The 14,552-nt window shown below is 45.8% G+C and overlaps 1 protein-coding gene across 1 annotated transcript in view; it reads left to right on the forward strand.

Annotated features, from left to right (window-relative positions):
* Positions 1-1,169: 1,169 nt before the first annotated feature.
* kcnab1b (potassium voltage-gated channel subfamily A regulatory beta subunit 1b) overlaps positions 1,170-14,552 on the forward strand; it is a gene marked incomplete at its 5' end in the record, with an annotated part of 69,733 nt that continues 56,350 nt past the window's right edge. Inside the window, one exon of the mRNA XM_084058537.1 lies at positions 1,170-1,195. Coding sequence (XP_083914663.1) covers positions 1,185-1,195 — 11 coding nt within the window. The remainder of the gene's footprint in view (positions 1,196-14,552) is intronic.

The raw sequence follows: 14,552 nt of genomic DNA on the forward strand, positions 1-14,552 counted from the left end.
TATTATGGTGTGCTAAATGGGCCAGCGCTGATGGGCGTTGCAGACACCCTTTGATTTTTAATTATGGAAACTCCTCCATGTTTCCTGGACTGTGCAATTCAACAAACAATGAAAGTAGCATTTAGCATTTATTTTTGGCATTGCGCCTCCGATTCTATGCATCGGAAAAAGTCGAACGTGTTGTAAATTCCTTTCCAAGCCGGCTTATTGTGTGTGTGTGTGTGTGTGTGTGTGTGTGTGTGTGTGTGTGTGTGTGTGTGTGTGTGTGTGTGTGTGTGTGTGTGTGTGTGTGTGTGTGTGTGTGTGTGTGTGTGTGTGTGTGTGTGTGTGTGTGTGTGTGTATTCTGTGTCCTGCTGTGTGTGGGACAGTGTCAACAGGCAGGAAGGATCAAGTTGAGCAGAGTTCGTACTCTGACTCCGTCCGAAATATGCACTGGCTTTGCTCAGGCTTACGTTGCAGATGAGCAGGCTTGTCTCACTGGAGCCCCCAAGAGCTCAGCAAGAGGCCTGAAACAATAGCTGCTTTTGTCACCTAATATGTCAGTCATCTAAGAATAAAGCTTGACATCATAGGTATAGCGCACAGTCATATACTGTTGTGTTCTGTTGGAATCTCTTTTGAGAACACAGACAATAGCCTGCTTATTTCTTTCTGTGTGAGCCTGCCGAATGTGCTATATCTACCAAACCTGGCTTTGTAGAGCTACATGTGAAGTTTATGTGACGCCGTTTCTGCACAGATATTAGCCCTACACAGTTGCTTTGGTGGATTCAGGGATGATGTCAAACTCTCCACTAAACAGACATGGATATCCTCTGTATAGCCCCGCATGAAATCAGCATTCCATCGCTAAGCTAGCACATAGAAGGGGATGTTTTTGGGCTGGTTTCACAGTACAAGTTAAAGAACGTGTGCACAGTGTGAGTGTCTGTGCTAAAGGAATGATCCGAGCATGTATCTGAAAGCAGCATGCACTGAGATCCCTATACCCAGGCTTAGGGGGCAGAGGTTGGACCACTGCCCCGGCTCTGTGAGGCAAGGGGCTGGACCCAGGGTGTCCCCCACCACCAGTTGCCCTCCAAGGGCCATAGGAGCCAGCAGAGCCCTCGAGCAGCTGCGTTTGGAGGAGTTTCTCCATTTTCATGGGCTTTCTCTACAGGGATCAGGCCAGTCTAGTACCAACATGGTCTACAGGTAAGATGGATTAGGAAAACGTGTGTTTACATTTTTAAATTATTTTGATTTATTCAGATGACTGTTCCATATCCATAGTGCTCTGGACTGCATTCTACAGTATATTGTGTTGTGTACAGCATGGATAGTGTGTGTGCAATTTAGCACATTTTGCAATCTGTATTATGGGAATAGAACTATGTAAAATACAGATATTGTAGCTTGTGCATGATGTTACTGACAAGAGGATTTACAAGTTGGCATTTGAAGAGTGCACATTTTGGCCACTAAATAATGTTCAGACTTTAGAGCTTAATGATTTTACCCGGTTCTGAACTGAGTTTGAACTGAGTCCTAATACCGTGCCAGTGTAAACAGTCTGGGTAATGGTGATTTGTATCATGGGCATGGGAATTAAATGGATTAAACTTTAACTTGGTGCAGCAGGTTTCCTATGCTATTAAATACTTAATGCCCTTTTCATCTTCCAATCAGGGAGACTCCTTAGCACAGTGTGATCCAGCTCTCATTACCAACCACAATTAGATTTGTGAAAGACACATCAAGCCACAGGAGACGCACAGTAAAATCCTTAGTGTTAATTTAACTCCGAAGAGTGTACAAATGAAACCAAATGGACCTTTTGTCCACTTGTCCAAAATGGACCTGTGTGCGTGTGCCCTTACGGGTCCATTTGGTTCCATTTGTGCACTCTTAGAAGTTATAATTAACACCAAGGATTTGTATTGTGCTCACTGTTTTGTCTTAGGTGATTTTGGCACTTAAGGTCATTTAAGTAGCTGATAGGTGCAACTCGTGCTGATACCAGTAGGCTAAAGTGATACTTATGCTGATGGGAGTAAGCGATACATATGGATGAAGTAAGAGAATACTTGACCTGTTAATGGTGCTAATAAGAGAGTTACTGTTTAGACAACCGTTCTTAGTGTGAAAAGCACCTGGAAGTGGAGTTGGCTAGCTGTTTTCTTTTACCCCAAAAGGTCAGTCTGCTTATTAGCTGCACATCTTCGTGTGTGTGTGTGTGTGTGTGTGTGTGTGTGTGTGTGTGTGTGTGTGTGTGTGTGTGTGTGTGTGTGTGTGTGTGTGTGTGTGTGTGTGTGTGTGTGTGTGTGTGTGTGTGTGTGTGTGTGTGTGTGTGTGTGTGTGTGTGTAAGCATATGCGTGTTCTGTCAGTGTAGCATTGTGTGGTATTGTGCATGTGTGTGATGGATAATAACCAACCTAAAATTAGACTAAACATACGTTATGAATGTGCTCACAGTAGCCGTACAGTACTCATTAATTCTCTTCATTCATTATTGTGCATCAAAGTAATGATGCTAATAATAATAATGTTGTTGTTATTATTATTAGTAGTAGTAGTATTATTATTATTATCATTCTGATTACTATTATTATTATTAATCCATGAGAGCTTATCGCTGATGTCAGAAGAAGAATCAAAGGCCACTAACGTCGGACCTATTTGTTTTTGTGGCGCCAAATGCTCAATATTATGCTAATGGTGTTCCTAGATATCTGTTGTCAATGGCGGTAGCTATTATATACATTTATTACAGATCATTTTGTGTGGCAAGCTTGACAATTGTGACACTAATTTAATTCATAACTGGTCTAATAGCATTATCTGTTACAGTCTATCCAGTTTTCCATATATATGATATGATCCCTGATTCCCTCGTATTCTCTAAGTGGTCTTTAATGTCGTTTAGTGGTGCGGCACGTTGAATAATAATTCTCGATCGTAAACTCACCCGACGGTGCACACATAACTCTTGTGAGCCCCTGTTAGCCGGCATACATTTTATTTATTGATCATTTTTAATATAAAGCTGTCACGCAGCCTATAGATTTCCAACGTTTGGCAGGAAGTAAATTGTCCCGTGGCTTATGTTTGCTGCTGGCACAAAGAACATCAGTCCTATCAATAGTGACTCTATGAGCAGTGTTTTGGCGCCCAACATGTTCAGTAACAGCTCCCTAACTGCTCTGCTGTCATGAACATACAATGTTTTCTGCTCGCCTCTTGTATTCCCCTAAGTACCATTAAGACCTTACATAATGCTGATGGGAAAGGCATATAGGGTCACTATGTATGGAGCTGTCATGATGAAAATGTCAACATTCAACAGCGTCACACTACATCTGTTGGATCTGATGGTAGACCTATGTGGCATTTAGCTGGAGACAGCTGTGATTATGCAAGAGTGATGATCATATAGAGCATAGCAGTGGCAGCCATTTTGTGGTTCCACAGATAGAAAGCCCATTCATTTCCACCATGGATATTTTCCAAAATATTTATGTCAATTATTTTAGGCCTGGAACCAAGCCACCCAGGCTCCTGGTGAATCATCAACATTTCATTTTTTGTCCAAAAATATTTGAATTATTAATTATATACGATATTAAATAAATACCCTTTTTACGTTTTTCAAATATTTATGGTCACGATTCACCAGGAGCCTGATGGCTTGGTTCCAGGCCTAAAATAATTGACAAAAATATTTTGGGAAATATCCATGGTGGAGATGAATGGGTTTTCTATCTGTGGAACCACAAAATGGCTGCTTACAATAAGTAATATAAATATTTTCAGAAATCTCCATGGGAAACATGAATGGGATTTCTATATGTGGAACTGTTATGCCACTGTTATGCTCGATAATGAAGCTGACTGTGATTTTATGGTAATTCGTGGCAATGGTGTCCGTATTTGACACTGATAATATATTATTGGTTATTTGTATTATTATTAATTAGGATTATTGGGTAGAAATTGACAGTGTGATGGCGGGTGACAGTTATGTGGATTGTGAGGATGGTGAGGATGATGATGATGATCGGGAGGAGCAGATGATGGATGTGGTCTGGCGTGTTTAGCCCGGCTTTGACTATGACTCACAGTATACTTGACACTACTGCTGAGCATTTTCCAAAGCATGCTGTGGCTTGTTTGGTTTTCAAGGGAGCCATTGGATTCCATTCATTTCAGTCCTGTGTGAAAATCTACTTCTTGAGATAGGTAATACAACATGCTATGACTGCACTGTTCTATTTTGTCAAAGTTATGTTATTGATGGGTTGCCCGTAGAAACCGTGTATGTCCAAAACTTTTCTGGAAATGGAAAGAATAACCTGTGTTCCAATGGATCCAATGTAGTTATTAATCACAAGCTCTTGTTAATACTTTTCATTGGTTACATATTTATAAAACCCAAAAGTGGCAAAAATAGCAGATTGGCTATTTTTGCGTGACACTCATGTATGATAAAGTAGGGCTTAAAAAAAAAAAAAAGTTAAAATATGGATATACAGAGAGTAACAATATACTACACATACAGTACCAGGCTCAAACCCAAACTAAGAGTTTCTTTGCTGCATGTCATCCCCTCTCCTGCCTTTCCTGTCTCCCATTGTCACTATCACAAATAAAGCAGAAATACCATAATAACGATAGCATAATAACAATAAACAACAAGATGTCGTGGCTTCTATGTGGATCTGGCCGGTCTATGATGTATCTAAATGATGATGTCAGCATGATGACGGCAGGGGAGTTTCTTTCTTGGCCTTCTGGCAGCATGGATAAGAAATTTGGTGCTGATCGGTCCATCGGTTACTTTGTGAGATTAGCCACACACACACACACACACACACACACACACACACACACACACACACACACACACACACACACACACACACACACACACACACACACACACACACACACACACACACACACACAAACAAACATTCACATACACACTCACAGACCCGCTTCTAGACAGCTCGTACCCTAGGAGCTCAGGTCCTAGGAAAACGTTTTGTTATCGTTGTGGTTTAATGCATTGTAACGTTTGTATTGATTTGAAAAGTCTAGCAAACAATTCCCTGGTGAAAATTATGATTTGTGAGCGAAATATAAATGTACATTATTTATTTACCGTAATTATATATAGAGGGAGAGAGAGTCCCTCAGGTAAGTTCGGTAATGTTTTAATAACTCCGACAAAAAACAAACGCTGAGTCTAAAAATAAAGCCATTAATGGGAAAATGTTTATGACGGAATCTGTGAAAAGACAATGATGGATGGTCCTTTAAACTGTGAACAGACACTGATGTATGGCCCTTTAAAGAGCTGAGGAACTAGAGGTTACGTAGGTAACCCCGGTTCTTTTAGTTTAGGAGTGAGGCACTCACTATGGGAAACAGCGCCATCTGGCGATGCAACAGAGCTACACAATACGCTCCCGGGGCCCATTTCATTGGGCTAGAGGGTATGTCACGTAACCGGCTGTCCCTTCCCCTTTCCGGAAGGACATATAAGGGCTGGTCATGACGTAGTACTTCCTCTTACCACAGGTCCTCTGTTCGCAGTGGCGAAACAAAGGGGTGTTTGGTGAGTGCCTCACTCCTAAACTAAAAGAACCGGGGTTACCTACGTAACCTCTAGTTCTTTGTCGTTTTGAGTCGTGAGGCACTCACTATGGGATCTATAAACCCCCCGGAAGCGTTAAAAACATTGTATCCCCAGAAAAAAACGCACGTCCCCTACTGGCTCAGGGACCCGCACACGGCGGGCCCCCGCTTCAGGGACGCCCAGGCCCACCGGGCCTGGACACGGCACAAGGGATGAGATAAACGAAAACCCCGACAGACCGAAGTCTTCCCCATTCAGCTAATAGAAGACAAGGCTCGTCACCTACTAACCTCCTAGTAAGGGAACAGGGCCCCCCTGCTCCCTAGGACCCAACAGATTGTTAGCCCCACGGGATCACATCAGGGGGAGAAAGGCACCTCAAGTAGATGAGGCTGCCACGCCAAGGACTGCGTGCGTCACCGAGGAAGCCGCCATGTCCAGGCTGTAGAAAGCTGCAAAGGTCGAAGGAGACGACCAGTTAGCAGCCCTGCAAATCTCCTGGACCGAAAACCTCTCTAGAGAGGGCCCAGGAAGCAGCCAATCCCCTAGTCGAGTGCGCCCCCAATCCAACAGGTACTGGGGCCCCACTACTAGTATAGGTGAGCCTTACGGCCTCAACTATCCACCTGGAAAGCGTTGACTTGGCCATCGCTTTCCGCTGGTCACCCCAGCCGTAGGTGATAAACAATCGTGTTTACGACCTACCAGGCGCCGTCACCTGACAGTAGAGCCTCAAAGCCCTCACTGGACAGAAACAAAGTGACCGCTCATCCACCGCCGAAGCGAAAGGAGGTGGATGAAACGCAACCAATCCGACCGGAGCCGGTGCAACCCCCCCGGTCTTGGTAACGAACGCCAAGTTTGGCGTCAGCAGAACCCGTCTGCTATCCCCAGAGCACCTCAAGCACTCCGAACTCACCGGGAGTGCATGCAGGTCACCGACCCTCTTGGCCATAGCCAGGGTCACCAAAAAGACTGTTTTCAGACTCAACACCTTGAGGCTCCCAGTCTCGAGACGTTCAAACGGGGGGAAGGCAGAGTGCATTCAGCACCACCGCCAGATTCCAAGCCGGAAACAGAGGCCTGTTACCCGGCCTGGTCCGTCTGGCCCCGCCCAAGAACCGCCGTACCAGGTGACGATCGCCAACCGTCCCGCCTTCGAAAACCTTCGTGGCAGACGGAGATGGCATCCAAGTACACCATGACCGTCGAGAAGGTCAAACCCTGATTCAGCTTGCTCTGCAAGAGAAAAAGGAAGCCGCGTACCGGGGCCCGAAAAGCCACCACCACTGGTGACTGCCCCTGGCACCATGACACGAAAATATTCCATTTGACGTCATAGGCAGTAGGGTTTAACATTTTCCGGGAAATAGCTAATTTTAATTCCCGGGAATTTTCAGACATTTTCCCGGGCTTCCCGGGAATTCCCGTTAAAGGGTAAAAAAAAAAAAAAGTGCCCAATAAATGCATTTATATGTAGATACTTAAATAGACAATTTTACACGAGGTGCCCAAATGTCCCTATTGTGTCCACCTATGAACTTGCACTAATAATGACTTAATTAGATTTTTTAAAATCATATAAATATAATATATAAATATAATAGCCTGCGGAGATCTGCCCTGTTGCGCAGCGGGTGAAGACAATTAACTTAACGAGGAGCTGCGCTCAAAACGCACTCCAACAATGTCAAACTCTAGCTGCTGAAATAAACGTTCCATTTGTATCATTATTGACAACAGAATTTGCAAAAGGAATATGTATTTATTGTCCATCAGAGCGCCGGTGAGGTCACAGCTTTTCTCTACTTTTGTAGGATATTGATTTGATAGCCTAAACTTGTCATTTGTTTGCAGTTATTAATTTATATTAGGCTACTTGCTGGATATTATAAGACTCCATTTTGGGATGTTGGCTGTATGTTGTCTATTAATCTATATTTTGTTGTTGATCAAATGTGGGGTTTTGTAGTGTGATTTTGATGTGCACATGCATGCGCTGCCAGCACTGACAATCAATGAGACAGACAGCTGTTGTGCAGTTCACTTGTTCTACTGGGTAGTAGTACAATGGTAGTTTGAACGTTCTCACATGCAAGTGTAGGTAGGGTAGGCTACATTAATGATGATAAAAAAATCGGACCACATCGGTCTAATACACACTCTCTCTCTCTCTCTCTCTCTCTCTCTCTCTCTCTCTCTCTCTCTCTCTCTCTCTCCCCCCCTCTCCCTCCCTCTCCCTCCCTCTCGCTCTCTCTCGCTCTCTCGCTCTCTCTCTCTTCAGCTCTCCGGTCTGTCCTCTCTCTCTATCAAAAGCATTGCTTGGCTTGTGTGCATTTTAAGCTGGAATATAGGCTCGATCAAACCCACCTAGGCTACTGTTTATGCAGCGTTTCACTTGATGATGTTGAATCTGAACTAGTCAACTGGTGTCTACCATAATGACAGCAGAGGAAACAGTGAAATCAGCGTGCGCACATGTGCAGGGCAGGCATGGGGCATCACGGCCACTTGTGTTTTATTTTGTTCATTACTGTTACATTCATTCAGTGCGTCCCATATTGGTTCACAACGGGACGATGGGACCCTGCCCTGGTCGGCAACGCGGCAAGTAACTTTCCTAATTATAATAGTAATTCCTCCACGCTGTAGATAGGGCTTTCTACTAATTAGTATTCATTTCTAACAAGAAAAAAAAAAACGGGAAGCCCGGGAACCGAAGTGAATTCCCGGGATGGTAAAAAAACCCGAATTCCCGGGATTCCCGCATCCCGGGAATCCCGGTGTTAAACACTAATAGGCAGCCCTAGTAGAAAACGGCCCTCGCCCTCTGGATGGTAACCACCACGTCAGGGGGCAGACCACACGAATCTAGGTTGGCCCTCACACAGGCCAGAGCCACAGATCTAGGTCCCAGGGGCTGGGGTGGTTGATCTCGGTCCCCACCTGCGTCAGCAGGTCCGCGATCGGAGGAAGGGACCCGGGTTCGGCGTGGAGCAGAGAAGTTATCTCCGATCCCCACACGCCCCAACCTGGAGCAACTGGCAGTACAGTCAGGCCCTGGGGCCTGACCTTTTCCAACGTCGGGCGGAACAACTCCAGCGGCAGGAATGCATAAAGCAGTTCCCTCGGCCAGCTGTGAGCCAACGCGTCCAGTCCCAACGAAAAGTCCGCTGCCTTCACCGAGAAAAAGCGAGAGCACTTCGCGTTCTCTGTTGAGGCAAACAAATCGACCTGTGGTCGATCGAACCTGGTCCAAATCAGGCTGGCGTCCGTCGTGACAGCCGTCCGTGAGATCACAGCACCTCCCCTGGCGCCTTCTGACAGAAAGGGTGCGCGTGAGCACAGCCTAAGCGAATCCATGCAAGTGGAGACACCAGACCTTGTCGAGGGTCCACGGTAGGCGGGATCCTGAGAGCCCGCATCCACCCCTGAAAGGTCCCAAAATAGCCTACTTAGGCAGGTCAGGTGTATGGCTGAAGTCATGAGACCCGCCACCTGCACGCACAGCCTGTAAGTGACTGTCTTTCCTACGTGGAAAGGCCTCACACAGGACAGGAAGCCGTCCAATCACTCCTGAGACAGACGTGCTGCGAGCGTGGTCGAGTCCAGTGAGAACCCTATAAGGGAGGACTGCTGGGACGGAACCAAAACGCTCCTTCTAGAAACCGACAGTGAAAAACCGACAGTAATCGCGCCTCAGGGCTACGTTGGTCCACCTGTCCCCCTGACCGAACGTGCGCAGGAGCGCCACGGTCATCAGCATACGAAAACCTGAATTTCGTAAGAGACTTGATGAGACCCCTTCATCCAGAAAGGGTCCCATAGCCTCCCCCCTCCTTCTTTGGCCAGAAAACACACGAAAACCAGTTGTACCAAAAACTGGGAAAAAAACGGGGTTACCTAAGTAACCTCTAGGTTCCAATTCGTAGACGGTTTTCTGAAGATGCCCTTGCCCAGTAGAGAGAGTCCCTCTCTCTCAGAGACATGGCTGCATTACCTCTCCGCATGAGAGGAACATCCTGTGTCTGACATAGGAGGCATGTAAAGGTACGTGGAAAATCACGTTGTTGTCCAGGGGAGCTGACCGGTACAACCACAGTGTGTTACTGCTGTACTGAGCCTGACCAGTACAGAAAAACCAGTGTAACACTGACGTACCTGCTGCATTAAGCAACACAGTGTTGTCGTAAGCGAGGCTAGGTAGCCGCTAGGTGAAAACAACAGCAGAAATTTCCTGTGCACCGGGTAGACGGGAATGTGGAAACACGCATCCTTTAAGTCTATGCTGGTCCATCCGTCGCCCTGACGCACCGTGCGTAGTAACGCTGCGTTCGTCAGCATGCGAAAATTGAATTTCGTTAGAAATTTATTGAGACCTCTCAGGTCCAGTATGGGACGTACACCCCCCCCCCCCTTTTTCTTAACCAGGAAAAACTTTGAGTAAAAACCCAGGCGTTTCCGATCTGGGGAGAACTCTCCTATTGCGCCATTGTTTAGGAGAGAGAGAGAACCTCCTCTCGTAACGTAACTGCCGCTGCGCCCGTCACGCTGGAGAAAATCACTTTGTCTGACATCGGGGGTTTCATGCAAAACTGTAACTTGTAACCCTTCTGTATGGTGCGCAGCACCCAATGAGACGGGTCGCAAGCTTTCCATTTCGCTAGACAGCGAGCTAGTGGGTTGACGTTTTGGCGCCCTCTCCAAGATGGTGGAATCGGTTGTAAAAACGGGCGTGACCCCTGTGCCAAGGTGCAAAGGCGCCCTCTGGCGGACAGGGGTGGTACCGTTCTTACAAATGATTCTACAACTGGTTTTATTGTTACCTTCAATGGAGTCAGTACATGCAGTGTTTCTGTCCCACACGTATTTGGAAAAACGAGAACCGGCTTTACCAAATACTATGGGCTCATGGGGGGGGTCAGATTGCTCGTCCCACACGTATCTGAAAAACCGACGAGGGGTTCTTCGGATACTGTGGGCCCAAAGGCAGACCATCGAGAACGGTCCTCGTTCTCCCTGGCACACAGGCGGAGTTGGAATAAGACAAGGTTTTGTACTTTTCAACGCATGTAAAACCACAAACACAGGGTATTTCTTCACAGATCTTACAGTAAGTGCGACATGCTCCTCTGTTTGGCTGTGGAGGCTGGAGACTGGTTTTCCCATCTGCACTGGAGTTATTCAATTCAGTGTAGCAAACACATTGGCATAATGGCGAACATTATATAAAAATAATGGAGAAACGCATTATACTTCGTATCCCGTCAGTGTTTGGAAGGCCGAGAAACCGGTTCCGTCCAATCATTAAGGGCTTAGTTCAGAGTTATTCAATTCAGTGTAGCAAACACATTGGCATAATGGCGAACATTATATAAAAATAATGGATAAACGCATTATACTTCGTATCCCGTCAGTGTTTGGAAGGCCGAGAAACCGGTTCCGTCCAATCACTATGGGTTTATTTCAGATAGTGTCTGAACCATGCAGGGTGTGGTGAAAGAACAACCATAATAGCACAAAAACAGGCAATAAAAACAATATATTGACATGAAGGCATTATATCGTATCCCAGCCGCATTTGGAAATGCAATATGTGACAAGTGTGACAGACATATTGGCACAATGATAAGCATTAAGTACCACAATATACTGACGTTGATATGCATAACATGTTGTATCCGACAGTGTAGGAGGACGAGCACCGACCATTTTCCTAGCATTGTGGACTCATGTCGACATGGTTTGAATAATGCAAAGGTTTGGTTCTTTGTAACAAATTTTATTGGCACAAAAAACAGGCATTATATTTTGTACTGACCTCACAGAATGTGCAAAAAACTACCCTGCTTCTGCTCTGTAGACACTGGGAGGAACAGGGCGGTCAACGTCGCGTTGCTTCCGGCAGTCGACATGGGTGGTCGCATCGATGATCGCTCTCGCGTCCTGCGTCCTCGCATACCTTTCCTTATCCTCATCCTGTGGATTATGGATTTACACCTCAACTCCGCATGGATTATACACCAGAAGGATATGGAATTATACGAGACAGAAAAGGTAGAATCACACAATGACTTCTACCTAACTACTGGAACCGAGAAAAAACACCCAGGTTATGGAACCACGGCGATCCACTCGACTCTCACAGCCAACCCGAAGCGAAGAAACAAACCCCTGAATGGTAGATGTAATCGGAAGACGTACTTCTGTTTAATTCTACTACTTTCCGGAGACGTTGAAGTTAACCCTGGCCCTGTGACCACAAGGCAATCCGCTCGGCTCACAGCGGAAACCAACAGGCTAGCGGCAAACGTTGCCACAAGCAACGGGGCAAAACAACAACAAAGCCATGCTGGAACAAAGAACTTCCGGAGCACCGGAGCTAGCCTAGCCAACGTTGCTACCGAAGCTAGCCTCGACGACAACACCAACGGCTTCCCACCAACTCGACTAGGCGAATCAACCCAAATGATCAACCTAAACACCGACGTCGTATCCACCGCAGCCGTCGACGAGGACGCTTGCACCGACGCACAACGGCGATCAACCGGGAGATGCAGCGTAGCCGAGAACGTGGAACCAAGGAGTCACCTAGCTGTTTTCACCGGAGCAGAGACCTTGATGCACCGCTACAAACCTACGGTTCGCTCCAGGGCCAGGGTCCCAGCAGAGACCGTGATGGGACCATTAGCAGAGGCCGTGCTGGGACCTCCGCGCCCCATCCCCCCCCAACCCCCCAACCCTCCCCAATCCCCCAACCCCCCCCAACCCCCACTGCTGGCTGCCCACGACGGAACAATGGCTTTGATGGACACTACACCCCCCTCCCCCCCCGAGACTGCTCCTAAACATCTCTCAGTGGATAAACACCTATCCATTGAAAAAATTATCAAATCGTTTGGCGTTGGCTTGCACATGATACATCTTAATGTGAATTCTCTAGCAGGAGACAAGCTAACACAAATCAAGCAGATGTTTTATGATGGTAAGGTTGACATTTTAACTTTCTCTGAAACAAAACTTGATCAAGCGATAACTGATTCTGTGATTGAGATTGAAAACTACAAACTCTTCAGGAAAGATAGGAACAGAAACGGGGGTGGTGTTTGCATGTATGTTCATACTGACAATGTCTGCATCCTTCGGGAAGACCTGATGGATGAAAACATTGAAGCTGTGTGGGTCGAGATCATTTTTAAACATGCCAAACCTGTGCTAGTCGGTACCATATACAGACCTCCTAACCAGACTGATTTCTATGATAGACTTGATGAATGCTTAGCTAAAGTGGACCATGCGGAGACGATTCTTCTTGGTGATTTTAACACTGACATACTCCGCAAGGAAGCGTCAGTGTATAAGTCATTCAAGGCGTGTTGTGATCGGCATTCACTCCACCAGCTGATCACTCAGCCCACAAGGCTGTGTGTTTCCTCTCAAACTACCATAGATCTCATTCTAACAACGGACAAGGAAAAAATCCTAAATAGTGGTGTTTCCACCTGTGGCATATCTGATCACAACATGATCTTCTGCACCAGAAAGAAACGTAAACCTAAGACCGGTTACCACAAAACAATCACAATCAGAGACCTCAAAAATTATAAGAGTGAGGACTTAGATCACAGACTGGAGGAACAGGATTGGTCCGACGTTCTAAACAGCACACAGGTAGACGAATCCTGGCTTTGTTTCAAAACCAAATTCATTCAAATTTTGGACAGTGTGGCTCCCATGAAAACCATCAGGGTCAAAACCCGCTCGGTACCATGGATGAATTCGGACATCCTTACTGCCATGAAAGTCAGAGACAAAAAGTGTTCTGAGCTTCATAAAAGTAGGATCAAACTAGCCAAATGTTTTAACAAAGGTCTCGAATCCCACGTAGCTAAACTTGAAAAGGAAAAAAACAAGCTAAGAAACAAGGTAAATAGCATGCTCCTGTTAGCAGAAAAAAGCTACCTCGATGACAAGATTGAGGAAAATAAAAAAAAAACACGAGAGCTTTGGAGGCTACTCAAGAACCTCCTAGGCTGCAGCAAAAAATTGAAAACCAGGCTTTCAAACTTAAGCCTCAAGGTGAATGACACTCTCATTTCATCCAAACACGAAGTGAGTAAAATCCTCAACATATTCTTCACGACCGTAGCCTCAGATTTGGTTGAAAAACTTCCTCCACACTCTGGGAGATATGGTGAGGAGTATGTTGTCTCATTTTACGAAAAACAGGGTGTTTGCAAAGATGACTTTAAACTCTCCCCTGTGAAAACAGAAGAGGTGTTTAAAAAATTGAGTGCTCTTCATCAACACAGAGCCACAGGCCTCGACAATATCCCCCCCAAATTTCTAAAAGACTCAGCCGCCTCCATTGCTCCAATCATTACCCACATATTCAACCTCTCCACCACACAGGGACAGGTCCCCAACGACTTCAAAAAAGCAAGGGTGACCCCTCTGTTCAAAAAAGGAAACCAATTAGACCCTGGCAACTACCGCCCTATTTCTATTCTAAGCTCCATCTCGAAAGTCATGGAAAAAATAGTCTATGAACAGGTCGACAAGTATCTTGCCGAGAAAAATTTAATCTACAAATTCCAATCTGGCTTCAGAACAAACCACTCCACTGACACATGCCTTCTCTATTTGAACGACTCTATCAAACAAGAGATTGAAAAGGGCAAATATTGCGGCATGGTCATGCTGGACCTCCAGAAGGCTTTTGACACCGTTAATCACCCGATTATGATCAATAAGCTCAGAGCAATAGGTTTTGATGACACGTCAGTGTACTGGATGAGATCCTACCTGGAAGGGAGGGAGCAAGTGGTGGAAGTAAACGGCACCCAGTCCCCCCCCCTCCCAGTGACTTGTGGTGTTCCCCAAGGAAGTATACTAGGACCCTTACTGTTCCTGATATATGTGAATGACAT

The sequence above is a fragment of the Gymnoscopelus microlampas genome, assembly GCF_963454915.1.
Source record: "Gymnoscopelus microlampas genome assembly, chromosome: 5".
Lineage (NCBI taxonomy): Eukaryota > Metazoa > Chordata > Actinopteri > Myctophiformes > Myctophidae > Gymnoscopelus > Gymnoscopelus microlampas.